Below are 17,867 nucleotides of genomic sequence, written 5' to 3' on the forward strand. Positions count from 1 at the left end.
AGCACTTTGCATGTGTAGAGCTACACTGCTCTTCTGGCAGCTTCCACCGGCCTTGTTGTTCTCGTTACTGCTTAAACACATGCACTCCGTTCAACAGGAGTGCCAGCAGGCACCCTCGCCTTTCCCCTAATGTTCACAGGGGTTGTGATGCGCACCTGCTGCCACCATGGGGAAGGCTCCTAACCTCTTTCTCCCGGCATGGTTGGTTTGCTAGGCAACATGGCCTCTGTAAGAGAGTAAACACAAAATGTTTTTTTTGTGAAAACAGAGATTTGTGAAAACAGAGATTTGTGAAAACAGAGATACAGAGATTTTGTATTAGATGGTGGTGGTGTAAGAGGAATCCTCCACCCCACCTTGCACTGGGCAATCTTCTCAATTTTTGCAGGCTCCCAATGTACTAAAGCATAAACTGCTTTATGTCTATGTGTTTGTTTGTTTCTTTTGTGTTGGTTTTGGTTTTGTGTTTTGTTCTGTCCTGCTTGCAGATGTGCTTTTGATGCTGCCATTGATACATGCATGTCTTTATTTTAAAATCTCAGACCCACTATTATTACTGCCTCCCCAGGGCATGTAGTAATCAGGTACTATTTTTGAACTCCTCAGTCGAGCACAACTTCCTTTTCATCTGTCCACTCCGCAGCTGCTGTAGGGAGTGAGCATGGCATTCCTCATCTTTTTGTGGTTTCTACTTATAAGGAATAGGCAGGACAAGCAGTGGTTCTTGTTGATGCTGGAGTACTACACAAGTTAGATTACAGGATGAAGTAGATTGAATCATGTCTCAGAAATTCACCCTCCAGTGTCACACTGTACCCAAGCTAATGCAAACCAGAACTCACAGTACACAAGTACAAAGCTCTCAGTCTGTTCCCCAAGCTCCCACAGCTTCTTCTGTGCCAACTATATATAGAGAGAGAAAAAAAGAAGAAAGAAGAAGAAAAGAAGCTAATATTACAACACATCAACACATCCCTGTATTTGTTTGCAGAACTTCACATGGACTATTCCTTGATTCATTATTTAAGGAAACTGGGGTCTTAACAAATAAATAATCAAGGTTCTTGAGGACAGTCCTTGTCTTCTTTTCCTTCAAAATGACAAGGTCCTGAGCTGCTCAAAATGCGGCAAGAAAGAATGGCACAAAACACCACACAAAGCCTGGACATTGGTACAGCTGTGAGATGTCTGGTGCCTACATCTTTTGCTTGAAAACTGCATTATCTGGTGGAGCTGGTATGCCTTTCTGCTTGGCCACCAAGGGGCCACTACCCACCATGGGTAAGTGGCCCACAATAAGCCTTTGTAAGGGATGGGGCTGTAGGGTGGAAAGTACTGGGAAAACCTCAGACCCATACCTTGGATAACACTATAACGCACACCAGCTGTAATCTCCATATAGAGCTATGTTCTGGGGAGAAAACCAACCAGCCCTCCATCCTAGGAAGAGCAGGGGACCTCCAGAGAAAGGAGTTAAGGAGCTGTGTCCAGGCACAGGCCCAGGGCACTGTCAAACAGTCCTGCAGATTCCCAGACATGTTTTCACCAGAGCATCTCAAGAGCATTGAGTTGAGTAGAGCCACTTCAGGAATAACACAAAGTGTCAGGAACAACAATCAGAGCTCTGAAATATTAATACTTGTTGCAATTACCTGCTGACTGCATTAAAATAAGGAACGGTATAACACCAAAAGCAGAGCTAGGTGAGAATGTTCTTCCATTGTTACATAAGCGCATTACCTTTTCTTTTGTGGACAATGCCCTGCTACCTGTTAATCTACATGTACTTTGCTTAAACTGTTGTACAGCACATGGTGTACTATGCCAGTGTTGCTGCCACCTTGAATGTGTTTTATCTGAGCTATAAAAAGCCAATTAAAAAGTGGGCATATGGCCTTTATTTTTTACATATATTTCATTGCTATTTTTTCCATCTTAGTTTGTGCATTTCATCCTGTTGTGGCTGAAAAAAAAAAAAAAATCGAGCCTGAATTTCACAGAATTTTATTTGTTGCCAGTTAAGGTAAAGTTTTAATGATCAGTTCTGGTACTGAGAAATAAAGACAAGCAATTGAACAAACACTTCGGGAAAGCACCTCAGCTTCTCCTTTGATACCTCTCCTGCCCCCTTCCTGGTCTCCATCCCCTCAAAACTCTCAGGAAGGGCATGGGCAGCACAGGAGGCCATGGTCAGTCATCACACTTTATTCACTTCCTTGAGGTCATGAACTCTTTCCCAGCTGCCAGCACCCTGAAACCAGGCGAAATAGTGATGAGTGACCCAGGCATGTGCTAGGAATATGTGAGGGGGTTTAACCTGGTGAATAGGGAAAAGCAAAAAGCAGGGACTGGTGTTACTGGTGTTACTGGGACCTCTACCATCCTCCCAGGGTAGTACCTGTTGCACTGTTGCATCCTGTGCCTCATAAGTGGAACTCTTTGAGGTATGGTAAGGTACTGCTGATGAGCTGTCTGCCACCAGAAACTGCCAGCGTATAATGTAACACAGTGAGGCAATACAAAGATAAGTATGCATTGCTCACCAGGCCAAAAATAACAACAAAATACAAGTGTGTTGGTAGGGTATAATAAAAATAATGAGTGAATATTTGAAGACTAACCTACCGTTCACTTAATTAGAAATGAGAAGCCATGTGATAGCAGTGGTCTATTTGGCCTGTAGACTTTTCTCCAGAAGGTTATCTTGTCCTTGGATTGAGGTGCTTTCAAGCCCTGCTGCACAGCAATCAAAGCACCACTGGATGGGGAACCACCCCCACACAAACATCATCCAGTGCCCACCCCATGCATTCCCACCCTGTCAGATTTGATGTGCACAGACACAGAAAGCCAGTTGCATGAGATTTATTTGCCTCTCCTCCCAAGTAATAGGGGAAGAAAGTCCTTGCTTTCCTAAGCAGTTTCATGCCTAGTGTGTCTTGTCGTAAGTGCCTGCTCCCTTGTAGGCACCAACGTAGCCGCTGTTGTCAGTCAGGTCCTCGCGGCCAGCAAGACCCTTCCCTTTGCCACTCTCATCGAAGCGCTCCTTGTGACTGCCAGTGTATTTGCTAGTGTCCGTCAGCCTCTCAACCCCACCAACCTTGGTGGCTTTCTGCAAAAAAGGAAACCAGCAGGAGACAGCCAGCATTAGGAGTGAGCTCACAAATAGGCAAGGATACATGCAAGGATAGCCCTTGGGATGCGTGATCCCATGGTAGCTCCAGTTGCACAGTGGGCAAGGAAACTCCTACTCACCGTGGTGCCTGCACTACCTGGCTCCTTCCCCTCGATGAGGCCATACACAGCCTGCAGTGCTTCCTCTGGTGATTTGCCCTTGAAGCGCTTACCACAGAGCTCCTTCATGGCCTGCTGGAACTCAGCAAAGGTGATGGTGCGGGCACCCTTGGTCCTACAGCCAGGGGAGACCAAGAGGAAAGTTACCTTGCAGGTGGGTGGCAATGGGGTAGGAAAACCCCAGGGTGCCCCTTGTCTGAGAGCCTGGTTGCTTCATGCCATCTCCTCTGCCCACCCAACAGCGCTGCCCAACACCCCCCGCTGCCACACTCACTTGACTTTGTTGAATACTATGTCCACGTCAGTGCTGGTCACAGCTTTTCCATCCATCACCCCACACTCTTTGCACATCTTGGAAAAGTTTTTCCCGGTCATCTCGTTGCCGCTGGCAGCTGTGTCACCATATACTGCGAATTTATGGAAAGCATCTTCTACCCCAGACATCTTGCTGCTGTGGAGAAAAGGAAGGAGAAGAGGAAGGAGCAGGGAGGGAGCTGAGGATCACCTGCAGCTGCCCGACTGGCACTCACATCCCACCTGTACCTGGTGTTCTGCAGTAAAAATGGCGCCGCCAGGGGCATCTCTGTGCCATGGGACTGCCATGGCAACCCAACGGGCATCAGCACAGAACGGGTGGGATCCGGGCAGGGACAGTTTGGGACCCAAGGGAAGGCAAAGGAGAGGTGGAGGTGGGGCTTTGGGGCACGTTAATGACTTCTGCATGTGAAGCAATGGGGCATCCAAAGCCTCTGAACCTTTTGGAAATACTAGTTTCAATTAGACAGCCCCAAGAACAAATGCCCACATTTGTAAACTGACTTATACTTTGCCTGTTATCTGATGACAGAAGTACCAGTTTTGTCTTCCAGGCCCCAGATAATTGCCTAAATGTTGCAGACATTATGAGTAGTCACCAAACTGTCCCCATCTTTCCAATCACACTTCATCCCCTGAACAACTCCCTGAATGAGGCTGTCCTCCTCCTGACCCCCCGTAAATTTTCTACTACTGATTAACTTAGACCACCACAACTGGGTATTAGGGATCTCTGAGAGAATAAAAGCCATTGTGCAGCCTGTAAATCAGTCTGCTACAACTTGAGCAGGCAGCTCCTGCTGCTTGTGAGATGGATTTGGATCCTCTTGAAATGCCTGGCCTCTCCTAAAGCCTTGAGCTTCACCCAGGGCTCTGGGTCTCACAGTGGCTTGCAGGCTGCTATTTAATGTAAATCTTGGGTGAGGCCCTGTGGAGGCCTGGGCCCAGCTCACCTGTATGAGGCGGCGGTGCTGGCGGTGGTGCTGGCGGTGGCACTGGTGGTGGCACTGTCCCTGTTGTGTCCCTGGAGGTGGCAGGCACGCCCTGTGCCTCGCCTGCGGATTGTCCACCTCAGCACCTGTGTCACAGTCCTCACCAAGAACACCGCGGCCGGGCGGCAACGCCATGTTCTGCGGGGCGGGTATGGGGGTCACTGGACCTTCAGCCCACTGGGAAAATAAGCAAGTGCTGCATGGTTTTCAGCCAGCATACATGTCACACATCATCTGTACTGGGACGTGTACTCTTCCTGTAGTGGGAAGGGGGGCTACCACTATGACCAGTAAACACAGCGAGCCCTTGTTCATGCTTCCCTGAGGAGATGATCTGCTACCAGCATCAGGCCCTGGCTAGGGGATGAGCCCGGGCAGTCACCAGCAAACCAATGACTCCAAAAAGCCAGGGCAGGAGGGGAAAGGGGAAAGATACGATACACGTCACATGTGCAGAATCTTAGAGAAACACTTTTTTCACTCTATGCCAACAAAATAAAGTAGAAAACTGAGGTGAAAACAAAGACTAGGACTTCCAGGACATCAGTAAGGCTCAAGACAACATGGAACCATGTATAAATATACCTTATTTCAGAAATATTTTTTTATTGCTGCAAATTACCAGGAATGTATTTTCTGGTCTTGCTGCCTGTCACAGTACACCGCTTGGTGAAGGTCTGCCTCTTCCAGGAGGAAAACCTTGCGGTTACTGCTGTGCATGCAGTGCTTTTGCTCATCTTCATGGCCTTTGCTCTTCCTGCTGAGCTGTCCATAATTCCTCATCAATTATGCTGTTAATGAAGAAAACTCATTTGCCCCTTGGCAGGTTTTGTGCAAAGGGCACTGCTAGCAGTGGGGATCCAGGCAAGACTGAAATAGCAAACAAACAAACAAACAAACAAACACCCAATGCCACCCTTTGCTGCTGCCAGGGGTGGGATATAGGCATCCCACCCTACCAGGGTAGCACCAGAGCCATACCTCTGGCTGGTTTTGAAGTGCCACAAGATGCTAATGAGATGGGAATGGGGAGTGAGGATGCCATTATAATCCCCAGCCAAACCATTGGAGGCTGTTTCTGCCTTTTAGGCAAATGCCAATCATCTATAGGAATTGCCTTATTTTTTCTTGTTGAAGGTGGCCTGTTTGGGGGCTGCCTGAGCAGGAATGCCAGTAGTGCTGCCAGTGCAAGGAAAGCACAAAAGAAATGAGGCAGGAGATATCACCACAGGGAGGCAGGGGATAGATGTGCATGTTGTTGGTGGGGATTTTTCTTACATTCTGGAAAGACTTTTCTATAGCAAAACATGTATTTGGAAACGAACTTTTTTTTTCCTTTTAATTGCATTAAATATATACATATATACACATATATATTTTAACTGAGCAATGTAAACCTTCTCTAAGGTGACTAGGTAAAGCTGACAGCCTCAGAATGAAGGCAATATTTTGTTAGAGTGAATTGCCAAACATCCATAAATTCTGAGGTCAGGAATTCACCTCTTTTTTTCCCCTATAACTCAAAATTATTACAGTTCAGCTGTGATGATGACAGCTTTTTTGTTTCTCCTCCTCCTAGTCTGAATGTGACAATGAATGAACCAGAAGGTCACTTCCCTTAAAGTTACTAGGGCATTGCTCCCTAGTCATGAGCTCAACAAAACCATAAACAAAAACAGCTCAGACTAGACAAGTGTCCAAAGCTGCAAAGATTGCCATGGAAGGTGGGGCACATACCTGAGAGTCTTCAAGGGTTGAACAGGTGGTCTCTTCCAACTCCTATCTGAGCAAAAGGACAAAGCCCTCTCCAGATATGCACTTTGTAGGCAGAATAAGTGAACACAAAGCTCGCCACAGATCACCAAATTTTAACATATGTCATAACAATATACTTGTATATACTATATAATAATATATGTGAAAGAAGTTTGTTACCTCTAACCTTGAGTTCCAGTTCCTGAGGGAAAACAATAAAAAATATCATATGCGTGCACACACAGCCAGAGATTCCTGTTATCAATACACCTCATTAGCAAAAAGGCAAATGGCCAGATTGCCGTTGTGAAATTTTCTGCCTGACTTCTCTATACTTATATTTCCCCAGAAGAATCTCAGTTCCTTTTGTCATCAACAAATTTTATCAACAGAAATTTTACCTGTATTTTCAGTTCACCGATAAAAATGCGAAAAAGCATTGGACCAAGCACCAAAAGCTGCAGATTTCCACCACAGACACCTCTAAGGACAAACATCTCCTATGATCCCAGTTCACTATTGTTAAATTCATTTAACCTGGAGGACAAGGTTTTAAAGAGCCACTCTTTAGAATGATAGCATGCAACTGACAGATCACACAGCAAAATTGTATTAATATGTTCCAGACATAGTGCTCCAGTGAAGTTAACACAGAGATTAATCTGACATTGTGCCTATGGTCTTTGCTTTTCAGTTCTCTTGTGGCTGCATGCCAAATTTTTTCTGCTTTCAGTTGGAAGGGTTTCGACAAAGTCAGGCCAAGGGAGTACAGAAATGGTCCCAAGTAACTAGTTAAGTATTTGAGGCTGCTGCCAGCCTGCTATGAGCTCAGCTTAAAATTGCATTTGGGGAGGTTTGAAGTATCGTAGATTGGCCAGAGATGAAGAAATAGAGGAGAATCACCAGAAGGAAAAAAAAAAAAAAAAAAAAAAGAAGAGGAAAAATAAAAGGATGAGAAAAAAAGAAAAAGAAAAAAATGGTGTTTTAATAAAATAATACGAATAACATACAGAAACAGACACACACACACTATTCCCCTGTTCCCCAAGCAGATAGACCATTAAAAAGAAATTCTCAGATTATGAAGGGATATGCTAAATTGCTTAAATCCTCCGTTGTAGGGAAGTGATTTATTCTATACCAATAAAATGATTAGGTGCAGAACAGAGAGCAGAATGCAGTGTTCTATTCAAATTCCTACATAAATCTGCAGGAAAATTGGAAGACAACTTTGATACCATCTTCATGGAATCAGCATTATTTATTTAAGGAAAAACAGTATTTTGAAGAGACTAAAAAGTACAAAAAAAAAAAAAAAGTTAAGGCATCTGTAACATCGAAGCAAACGAAACTAGCTCTGCAGAATAGTAGAAATCTGGGAGAAAAGATTAATAATGTCTGAAGCTCTTTTGTAGGCAAGAAGAATATTAACTTCTGCTGTTATGAATAAATGAATTCTAAATTATTCTTTGTCTGCTAGATTTTATGAACTATTACCATAATCATATAAACCTCCTTTTTTCACATAAAGCTATGTATAGCATAAGACTTCCTTTCCAGTGCCATGATCAGAGACACTGTTTGAATGAAGACATTAAAGCAGTGAAATTCCAATTACTGTATGAAACATTCTAAATCTGTCAAAATGAGCTGCTCGGATTACAGCTAGACCCAGAAACCCCCAAAAGATGGTGGATGAAGGTAAATTGAAACTCAGACATGGAGCTCTCCATCTGATTCCAAACTGTGTAGTTTTGCAGCCAAATTGTCCCTTTCATCGTCTCTGAGTATGTGAAGAACAAAGTTTTATTTAAAATGACAGTCAAGTGTGAGAGTGTAATGCATAGTACAAGCTTTAAAAGCAGTGACTTTAGCTGTCTTGCTGAACAAATACAACGTGTCTGATACAGAAATATGTGGAAAGAGGGGAGAACAGAAGAAAATGCTGGTGCCTAGACTTGAAGGAGAATTTTAAAGAATAGCTGAAAGAACAAGAATCTTGCACTGATAGATTTGAAGCTACTGGTCAGAAATTAAAATAGAGCTAAAGAGACCAAACACAGCTGCTGTGTGTAAAAACAGTTTATGGGATTCCTTTTCAATACCTTCAGTTCTAGTGCATTTTTTCATTATTATTATTTGTCAGGCATATACACACATTCACACACACTATAAGAAAGCCTTTTTAAGACACATAGTTCAAGCTGTTGTTCCAAGGGAGTAAATTGGGGCAAGTTTAATACACACCAATTGTACAGTTTTATAAATACCAAGCTTCTAATGAAAATTACCAGCCCGGATAGATCCCATCGTGTGTGCACCTAATCCCAACGTAAGAAAAAGAACCATGTGCAGTAGCTCCTCTTGGTCTTTCTGAGCAGAAAACCTCTGTGGCATCCCATAGTGAAGTGACCTTGTCTATATGCCTCGGTCTAGCCCACATGAACTAGAGATTTTTGTCCTTTATTTGGAAACCAACACATGGAAAACCATGTTTCTGCATTGTCCTGGGTTCTCAATTGACCTGCAGACCCCTATGGTGATCCCACAGCAATAAAACAAGAAGTTATTCACCCTTTTACCTATGGTAAACCACTGTCTTTTATGAGCATACCCATTTAGTAAAAAAAAAAAAATGAATAATTACATAAAATAGATTCCCTCTCTATCAAGGAAATTAGCTGCCTCTTGTTTTGGAGGCTGAGCACACAAAGAGTTGAGAGTTTTGTTTGTATAGTTCCTTATATTATGCAAATGTTATCCTGTAGTTAACTTCAGCATCTTCCTCAGGCTGTGTGTAGGAGGAAATAGACTGTAAAAGGTGTAAGAACAAGATAAACTGAAAGTTAAGACAGTTCTCTTTGCAAGTTCCAGCCACTGCTTTGTTCTCTCCTTGAGTGCCTTTTGGACCACAGTTTAGCTGGAACTGTTTTCAGCTGGAGAGCCAATGAAGTTTTTCTCCCCAAGCACCGCTCCCACATGAGGGCGCCCACATGAGGGCACATTATTGGTCTTCACGTACCTTGTCCCATTGCTTTTTCTCTTTACACAGTAAAATCACTGTGGAAGCTTCTGATGATCTAGATGTACTCTCACGTTCTTGACCTATACAAAGAACATTGGTGCTTTAGCTTGAGCAGTTTTAAACAATGATAGTTTATTTTGATGAAAATTTGAGAATATATTTTTCCACAGTTGGCTCTGCTTATTTCAAGAATCATCTCAATCACAGAACAAAAACAAATTTATATTAAAAAAAAGGAAAGGCCATTTAAACATATCAACCACAGGGGAAACCTAAATTCTATAAGCGTAGTTAATGCATTTTGATCAGAGCACATAATTTGAGGACACTGTGGCTGTATTTTGAAGTTATTGTTTGTTATATTAGCAGACATAATAAATTCAAAATAATTTGTCTAGTATAAATCATGTTCCCCTTGGTCAGAAATCAGTGAGTGTGTCTTCAGGAGTAAATTTTTTATATGTATTCCTGTCAACACTGACATCATTTTTTTTGTTTGTTTTATATTTCATTTCACTCTGTAATAATCCAAACAATATCTGTATGTCTGAGAAAAAATAACAGAATATTTTCTTAAGGTACAGTGTCCATAACAAGCAGTTTCCAGCTACGTGACAAATCCTTCCAAAGCAGAATGAAAGGTACTTTGGTACATGCTTTCCTACTGTCTTTCCTATGGTCTTTCTTAGCATATGTGAGAGTGGGCTATGGCCCGTGCTAACATATGAAAATGCTGGATTGCTAAGCAGGTGTGCCACATTGCTGAAACTCTCCCAAGACTTAGAAAAAAGCTCTTAGACAAATGCTGCTACAACACTTCAACTAACTCGTTAGGAAATATGGCATTTAATACTTGATTTATTATGTGATTAGTAACACATTAAAAAAGGTCATTTTCATATATATCTATATGATAATGTGAATCATATTCATCACCAATGTAACATCTGCTGATTCCACTGTAGTTATATTAAGAATTAATTTTGCTCCTGAAGTATGTTTTCCTATTCTATTTTAGCTACATTATATTAGCTCTCTCCATAGCAAAACTGCATTTATCTCAAACTTGATTTGATGCAATTATCCAGGAATAAATGATGTTGTTTTGACTTGTTTTAACAAGTTGAGCCATTTGCACTCTGTTCTAACAACATCTTTCTGCATGCAAAATCTCTTGGCAGTTCTTCAACTCTGACCTAGAATTCCATCTGAAAAGCTAAAGCTTTTGTGTGTACTTACTGTAGAAACACAAATCTTGCTGCAAACTTTTTTCCACAACACATCAAAGCATTCTGTAGGGGGAGAAGGTTCAAGAAATATTAGGTTAAAGCATTTTTAAGGCTAATACAGTTGCATACGAATAGCAAGTGTACAATATGCTTATTTTAAAAATAAATAAATAAAAGAGTGGTAAATCACATTTTAGGTGCTTGTGAGAAACATATCGTTAGATATCTATCTTAAGTCAAGCTCCTGAATTCCTTAGATCCTTATAGAAAGGTATTTGCAAGTCCTCAGTTGTGTGCTGTCATTCAGGCCAACAGAAAATTCTGATGGTGGCATGCATTAGGAACAAATAGGGTAAGCATACTTCCTCATCACTTATTACCTGGCACCTTTATAAACAAATTCAATGATCTTCCTGAGCTATTCTAACTCCTATCACAGTTGGAGTTGGCCCACCATTTTCCTATGATAGATCAAGATGTCCCACATTTTCCAGCTAGCTGCCCAGGCCTACTTCAGCCAGAGAATGCTATTTCAAGCTTTTAAAAGCAAGTCTCAAACAAAAGAAGAAAAAATTAACAACTAATTACCAGTACTAATTCTGTGCCTTATTTTATCAAACAGTAAGATTCTTCAATATCAGTCTATAAAGGCCATAGCTTAAATAACATTTAAAAGCACAGATCTGGCCTTATTTGCTGTGATAACGAGCAATATGACCAGTTTCACAAATTTCAGTATTAGTATTACACCTTCCTGCCACTATGTCTTCACCATCTCTTATATTTTGTCTTCTATAAAAGCAAAGAAACCACTTATGCAAGTGCTGAAACAAAAGCTCTGAGCATAACCAGGCTTAAATGACTCAAGATGACTTACATTACATTTTAGAGCTTCCTACTAAATTGATCAGTGTTTCTGCACCCTGCTTCATAAACAAAGGTACTGTGCAAACAGTAGATTTTGATGTCCAAGAGCAGATGTAAGGATTATCACGGGGTCTAGATTTTTAAAGTGACAGACCTATTCCTATTCTGATCTATCAATGAACACACATATATAATGCTTTCATCATTACTAAGGAAATACACATTATTTTTCAAAACACACTGCAGTTTGCAAAGGAAGATGCTTGACTTTTTTTCACTGTAAGGCAACAGCTTCAGTGAAGGCAAAGAGCAAAGACAGAGAACTGGGCACCCTCCCATTTATGCACTTAACCAGGTGTTGTAGTTTAGCCCCAGCAGGCTGGTCAGCACCACAGAGCTGCTCTCTCCCTCTCCCCAGGTGTGATGGGAGGGAGAATTGGAGAAGTAATGGAGTGAGAACTCACGGGTGGAGATAAAGACAGTACCATACTGGTAGGGCAGTATGAGAAGCTGAAAGGTCCTTGACTTAATGTAAGTACTGCTCTGCAACCAGCAGTGTGTCATCACCACTGTTTTAATCAAAAATCCAAAAACACAGCATCACACAAGCCTCTGTGAAGAAAAATAGCTCTATGCCAGCCAAAACCATGACACCAGGGAAGCATGTTGGCTAAAATGCAGAAGCCTCTTTTGCTGTCTTTCTGAGTGGCTGGTGTTGATAAAAAAAGAGTTTCAGCTTTGACTGAACACCTCCTGGACAGCTCAAGGAGGCATGCACCTAGCTGGTGTGGTGGCCTGGCTCCTTCCCAGGGCAGTGGCTGCTTCTGAGCAAGCACTGTAAGGGGCTAAGAAACCAGTGAGAACTTCTAATTTTTCTGGTTACAGTCTTACGTGTGTTCCCAAAACCTGGGGTGTCTGAGCTCAGGTGTCCAGCAAGTCTAGAAGTAGCAAAAGAAATCTGGTGGGTATCAATAGCCTTGTGCACCTTGTACCTGCCAGCTCTCGCTCAATTAGTATTTCAGAGGCCAGCCCTCAGAAGCTGATCTGTCTTTTCACTGTTTGTTTAGGGCACCTGGAAAATGACGATCAGATGCAAATTAGGACCTTTAGGCACAGATGCAGTAAGACTGATCAATAGTGCTGATATCCCTGCAGTCAGTGACTCACCTAGCTGTACCAGGTCGTGACACCCTGTACCCCTCTAACCTGGGTTGAGCCTAGCAAGAACATTTATAACTGGATGTTATGCTCCATGGCATAGCCAAATTCACTCCGTCCCTGTTTTTGTTGTTGTTCTTGTTGTTTTGTTTTGTTTTCTCTTCTGGGTGTTGTTACAGTCCAATAGGTTTTCCTGTGTTTTTGTTGTTGTTTCTTTCTTTCTTTTTGTGCTTCTGTGCTTTTGCATCAGGCTGAGAAATGGCAACTCCTCACTCTGTCCTTATTTACAGACTGCAATGTTACAAGCAAATAACAGAACATGTTGTTCCTCACAATGTAAAATGGTGGAACTCATCCATCATGAGGTGCTTTATGTAGGACAAATATAAAGAGGCTCAACAAGCAATTTTCCAAAACCATAGAAGGAAGTCCTTAAAAGGGTTGCTGGATGTAGAGAGGCAGCAACCTCTAGCATGGGAAGTCTCTGAGCCTGACTGGTAGCCAGGAGCTTTTAGATTGGAGGATGCCCCAGGAGCATGTGCTTCCTCTGGTCTGAGCACAGGTCAGAGACAGAACACATGAGTGAATAAGCTTTTCTTCCAACCTTATATGGTTGCTTTTGTGTTCACGGTCAATTTAGTTTATTTCTTTTCTAATTTATGTAGGCCTATCATTTTCTCCCCAGTTCTCATTCTTCCATTGTTCCACTGCAATGCAGCTCCTAGAAAATGGGAAAACCTACTGTGGTCAGAAATTCTTCTAAAGCAACCAATAAAATAAAATAAAATAAACAAACTGCTAGCACACCACAAAATACTGTTTCTTTTAGGCTGGAAAAGAGGTAAAAGCCATGTGCTGCTGCAGTCAGGAGCCAGATCAGCTTACAGTTGCATCCAGCCTTGCAAACAAACTGAAGGGTATTAACAGACACTAGACACCAGACACTGACAGAGGACAGCTTATCAGGTAGCAGGAGAATGGGAGTGCTCATTTTTCAGGTTTCCAGCTTGAACTCATATTTGACATAAGTAACAGCAATGTTTTCTAGCTTGGGTTGGAAGAGCTGACACCTGTTTTGCATAGTCTGCACATCTCAAGTACACTTCTCAGTACATGGTGATGGAGACAAGTTTGGGTTCTGCATGCCCATGTGGCTGCAGCATGCCTGAACTTTCCAAGGAGAGTTAATTTACTCCACGCTGCCTGCAAGGCCTTGTCACAGGCAGTGGCTGAGACTACAGGGCTGTGCTCCCCCCAGTTCACTGGTGCTTGTATCCATTTGTCGCTTCTCTGGATGTGGTGCCCTTTTCACAGCTCATTTTGACAGTACTTGTCCCATAAAACCAGGATGAAGGACAAGGCGAGCAGAGCCAGTTTTCAGATAGGTCTGAAACCACAGAACAAAACAGAAAACCTCTTCTGGCTAAGAACATTTTGTCTTCGGAAGCAGGATTCTTGCATGATTTCACTGCCCATGTGGGATTATTTTGTGGAATTGGGATGATTTGTGGCATGATTTTTATTTTGAGAAATATATGTGTGCAGCCATCAATAGCATTCACTGCGGCTTAAAATTCTGCAGACTCGCAGCCCTGCTCCCAGCGACACTGTGAAGACCAGCAGCAGTCTCAGCTCTGGGTGGGGGTTCCTCAACACCTTGTGAAGCACAGTGCAAAAGGACCTGCTTCTTTTATGCTTTTTCTCCTGGGCCAGACTCTCAGCAGGTGCGAATCGGCCTCCCCGTGCTGCAGATAGCAGGTCTGTGCCAGTCAGCACCAGCTGAGGATTTGGCTGGCGGTCCGTATTTTCCTGAAGGCATAGCAACAATCCTGAAATGTGCCAGGGGCCTTAGGCTATGCGGCACTCTCTCTTCCATCCCTCCTGGCAACAAACCTAGGTGCGAGCACTCAGCTAGGAAAGTATGTGCCCGTTTTTAAAAGCCTGACTTGCAGAAAGGAAGGGAGAGCTCCCCGGTGCCTTCCCTTTCTCGTTCTTGCAGAGGCGCTTCGCTGCCCCATGGAGGGAGAAGGTTTGCTGGACAAGAGCCACAGCCCCGCTGGATGTTTCCACCAGCCCAGCGAAGCGGAACAGTCCCATCGCTGTCAGGCCAGAGCCAACGCACAATATTTTACGCAACTATTTTTGTGGTGGGATCAAATGGCCTGGTATCTGGGACATCTGCCGGAAGCAAGACACCCTTTGTGGGAGTCCACACAACTCAGCTGGCCTCACGCTGCCGGTTGCTGAAGCCACAGCCTGGGACTGCTTTTCAGGTCTGGTTAAGGACAGAAAAAAAAATAAAACCCAGCTTGCTTCAAGCAGATATCAATCATGCCCTGTGCTCCTCTGTTAGGTGCATCTTGTGCAAAAAACGAGAACTGGCGATATACCCCCACGCACCTCCCCGCTTCCCCAAATCCTATTTTTGAGTGAGGAGCCAGAGTGAACTCATGATTGTGGCAGGACCTCACCCCATGCCACCTCTAATTATAGGGGAGCCCTGGTCTGTACTGGCAGAAAAATAACCCCCCCTGCACAGACGTTGACACTTGGTCTCAGCGAGTGCAACCGTTCAACTGACAGCTTCAGGCACTGGTTCCTTCACGGCAGCCAGATATAAATATAAACCTTCACCGCACCGAAGTCTCCTTTTTTCCACTTTAACTCTATTTTTTTTTTTTATTATTTATTTTTTTCTGTAGCTGATTCGTAAGGTCAGTTTTGTGATAGGAAATCCAACACGCAGGGCTGTCAACTGTCTTAAACCCGGGTGCCCATGCTGTTAAGCCTGTATCTGTTGCTATCAATAGGTGCTCCGGGCACAAGGGGAGGGAGGTCAGGTAATAGAAGGGTTTCTAAGCTGACCTCCTCCACCTGTGCTGACTGCAGAAAAACCTTGTCACAGGCTGATCGCACTACTGCTTACAGCAAAGACGCATGTCACTTGTGGCTGCAGTGAGATGTTTTCTTATCAGGAGTAATGCCATGTGAGGCGGTGTGAAGGTAGCAAGGGGTCAAGATCTATACACCCTCCTGAGGCCTTCTTGCTTTATCTGTGGCAAATGCTTTAGACAATGTCAGAGGACTGCGTAAGAGTGGCAGCACCAAGCCCTGGCCTGGAGTGCTCCTTACCTAAGGGCGTATTTACACACATGCAAGCCCATACACATAAAAGAGAGAATAACCCTCAAATTTTACTCTGAAAGTCTTGTAAAATTATTCAGGAAAAGGCATTCTAAGATCTTCATACACAACACTTCTTTGGAGAATGGATCTTACCTTTCTAACATGACAGGAGGCCGCAGCAGTCCCTTTGGCTTTAAGACTCATCAGAAACTTAGCTTCAAGCAGGCTCTGGGGCAGAGTGAAATGCATGGTTCACCTACCATGGAAAGAAGTGCTGTCCCTTCTTTTTCCCTTCGTTGTTTGCTGACTGAGGATTGGCATAGTCTGCCAACTAGCCAGGCCTAGTAACAGAGAAGACCACCCAAACAACCCTGTCATTAATACCCTCCCTGTGATCCAGCCCCATATACTTAGTGGCACAGGAAGCATCTCTGAGGCCTCTGAGTGAGCTCCAAGGACCTTCACCTCAAGCGTACCACGTCTTTCCTTGGCGGGACAGTGGCATGGGATCAGTTTGTCCTTTGCCAAACTCTAAGTACAAAATTATATTCTTTATCTACAGTTTACTGGAGTGTGGTTTAACAAGGTCACATGCTATTTCAGATATTTAACCAAATGCAGTCAGAAAATCAAAGAAAATCAAAAACAGCTTATTGCACTCAAGTAGTCAACAATTACGTGCAAGTCCTCCATAATATGCTGTCAAGAAAATAGAAGAGGGCAGGCAGAAACCCCAAGGAGCCATAAATCACAAGGAAAAGGGAGGGGAAGAAGGCAGAAGTCTGGAAGAGACTTCAAGAGGCCAGCTATTCCTTTTCTTAGGGCAAAAACACCATCTATGTCATTCCCTATGAATGTTTGTCTTATCTTAGGTGAGATAAGACAAACATCAAACACTAGTAATGGGGACTCCACAGCCTCTCAACACAATCTATCCCAGTGGTTCACTGTTTCTGCTTTTAATGTCTCTCATGAATCTTCTTCCTATACTTCGAAAATGGATAGGAGAAAAGTACTTTGAATAAAGGATTGCAATTTTTTTTTTTCTTTGCAAATTGAACTTAAGTTGTTTTGGTGTGCAAATAAAGATTATTCTGTGATTTTTATTTTTTTTTTTTCTTTTCTTTCTCTCCCTCTTTCTCTCTGCTGGTAATCTGCTGCAAATTGAAAAAGCAGCAGTAACAGTTAATCCATGAAAAGATGTGGAGATGGTCAAGAATTCTGAAATCTTTCCTCAACCTATTTACTAGTGTGCCTGTAAGAGGTCTGAATCAACAAGACCTGGAGGGTCTTCTGAAGGTCTAATGGGGCCTTCAGTGCTTAACACCTAGAAAGGTAGGACCAGATGTGATATTCTTACCTGCATGCTGAAGTTTTTAGACATATTCTGGTTTGATCAGAATGCTCCTCTCAGGAAATAGTCTTACCACTCATTCAGTTTGAGATCTTCTCATAATTTGTAAGCAATGTCTTTCTGTGTGCAGGCTGTAGCATGACTGTATTTCATGGCCACAAAGAAACCAATTCCTATGCAGAACACAGTTTGCAAAAGTGATGTTTTTGAGGCTGGTATTCTATTCCCATGGAAGGACATTACCCTGGAAGGACATTAGTCAATGTTGATGACCATATTCAACTTGTCCCACATTGCCCACACAAACACATATTTGCAGAAGCCAATGGGCAGATCTACTGCAGGGAATAAGCTGTCATAGCTTCACCGACTTCAGCTGGATAGCAGTGATTTCCATAAATTAAGGATCTGGTCCACAAACATCTACATGTTTGGTTTCCTTTTGTGTTTACAGAAATACTCTCCACTAACTACACATTAAAGGGAAATTAACCCTCTGTATGTGGGCAGATCTCAGCTCCTTTTGGATGCTTTCCTGAACATATTATGGTTGTGAGAGCAATCCTTCAGCTCAGCATGATCACAGACACTTCAGTACTTGATAGTAGGACACAGAAAAGTCAGATTTTTAGAAACTGAGTCAAAAACTAACTATGCTTTATAATCAAGATAGTTGAACATCGAAAAGAATGTATTAATGATAGTGTTTTATTGGAGTTCTACTCACAAAATTCAAACTATGCCTTAAAGGT

General features: G+C 42.9%; 1 protein-coding gene across 4 annotated transcripts; it reads right to left on the reverse strand.

Annotated features, from left to right (window-relative positions):
• Positions 1 to 2,849: 2,849 nt before the first annotated feature.
• On the reverse strand, positions 2,850 to 4,721 carry LOC101794806 (tubulin polymerization-promoting protein family member 2). Of its 4 annotated transcripts, none has more exons than XM_038171350.2 (4): positions 4,563 to 4,721; positions 3,569 to 3,745; positions 3,256 to 3,409; positions 2,850 to 3,112 (listed from the first exon to the last, which is right to left on the reverse strand). In XM_038171350.2, the coding sequence occupies exons 2-4, from the start codon at positions 3,736 to 3,738 to the stop codon at positions 2,930 to 2,932; spliced, it is 507 nt and encodes a 168-aa protein (XP_038027278.2). In that variant the 5' UTR covers positions 3,739 to 3,745; positions 4,563 to 4,721; the 3' UTR covers positions 2,850 to 2,929. The 4 variants fall into 4 exon arrangements, with proteins under 4 accessions (XP_038027278.2, XP_071887564.1, XP_071887562.1 ...); XM_072031463.1 differs by having other exon boundaries at positions 3,569 to 3,742; positions 4,563 to 4,713; XM_072031461.1 differs by lacking the exon at positions 4,563 to 4,721 and adding an exon at positions 3,838 to 3,985.
• Positions 4,722 to 17,867: the final 13,146 nt, after the last annotated feature.

The sequence above is a fragment of the Anas platyrhynchos genome, chromosome Z, assembly GCF_047663525.1.
Source record: "Anas platyrhynchos isolate ZD024472 breed Pekin duck chromosome Z, IASCAAS_PekinDuck_T2T, whole genome shotgun sequence".
In the NCBI taxonomy this organism is placed as follows: domain Eukaryota; kingdom Metazoa; phylum Chordata; class Aves; order Anseriformes; family Anatidae; genus Anas; species Anas platyrhynchos.

Bases quoted from the DNA above. Each gene is read 5' to 3' on its own strand.
- LOC101794806 (XM_072031461.1), bottom strand. From the start codon at position 3,914: ATGCCCGTTGGGTTGCCATGGCAGTCCCATGGCACAGAGATGCCCCTG. The intron at 3,746-3,837 runs GTACAGGTGGGA...TTTTCTCCACAG, and splicing joins TTTTTACTGCAGAACACCAG to CAGCAAGATGTCTGGGGTAG. The intron at 3,410-3,568 runs GTGAGTGTGGCA...CCCTGGCTGTAG, and splicing joins ATAGTATTCAACAAAGTCAA to GACCAAGGGTGCCCGCACCA.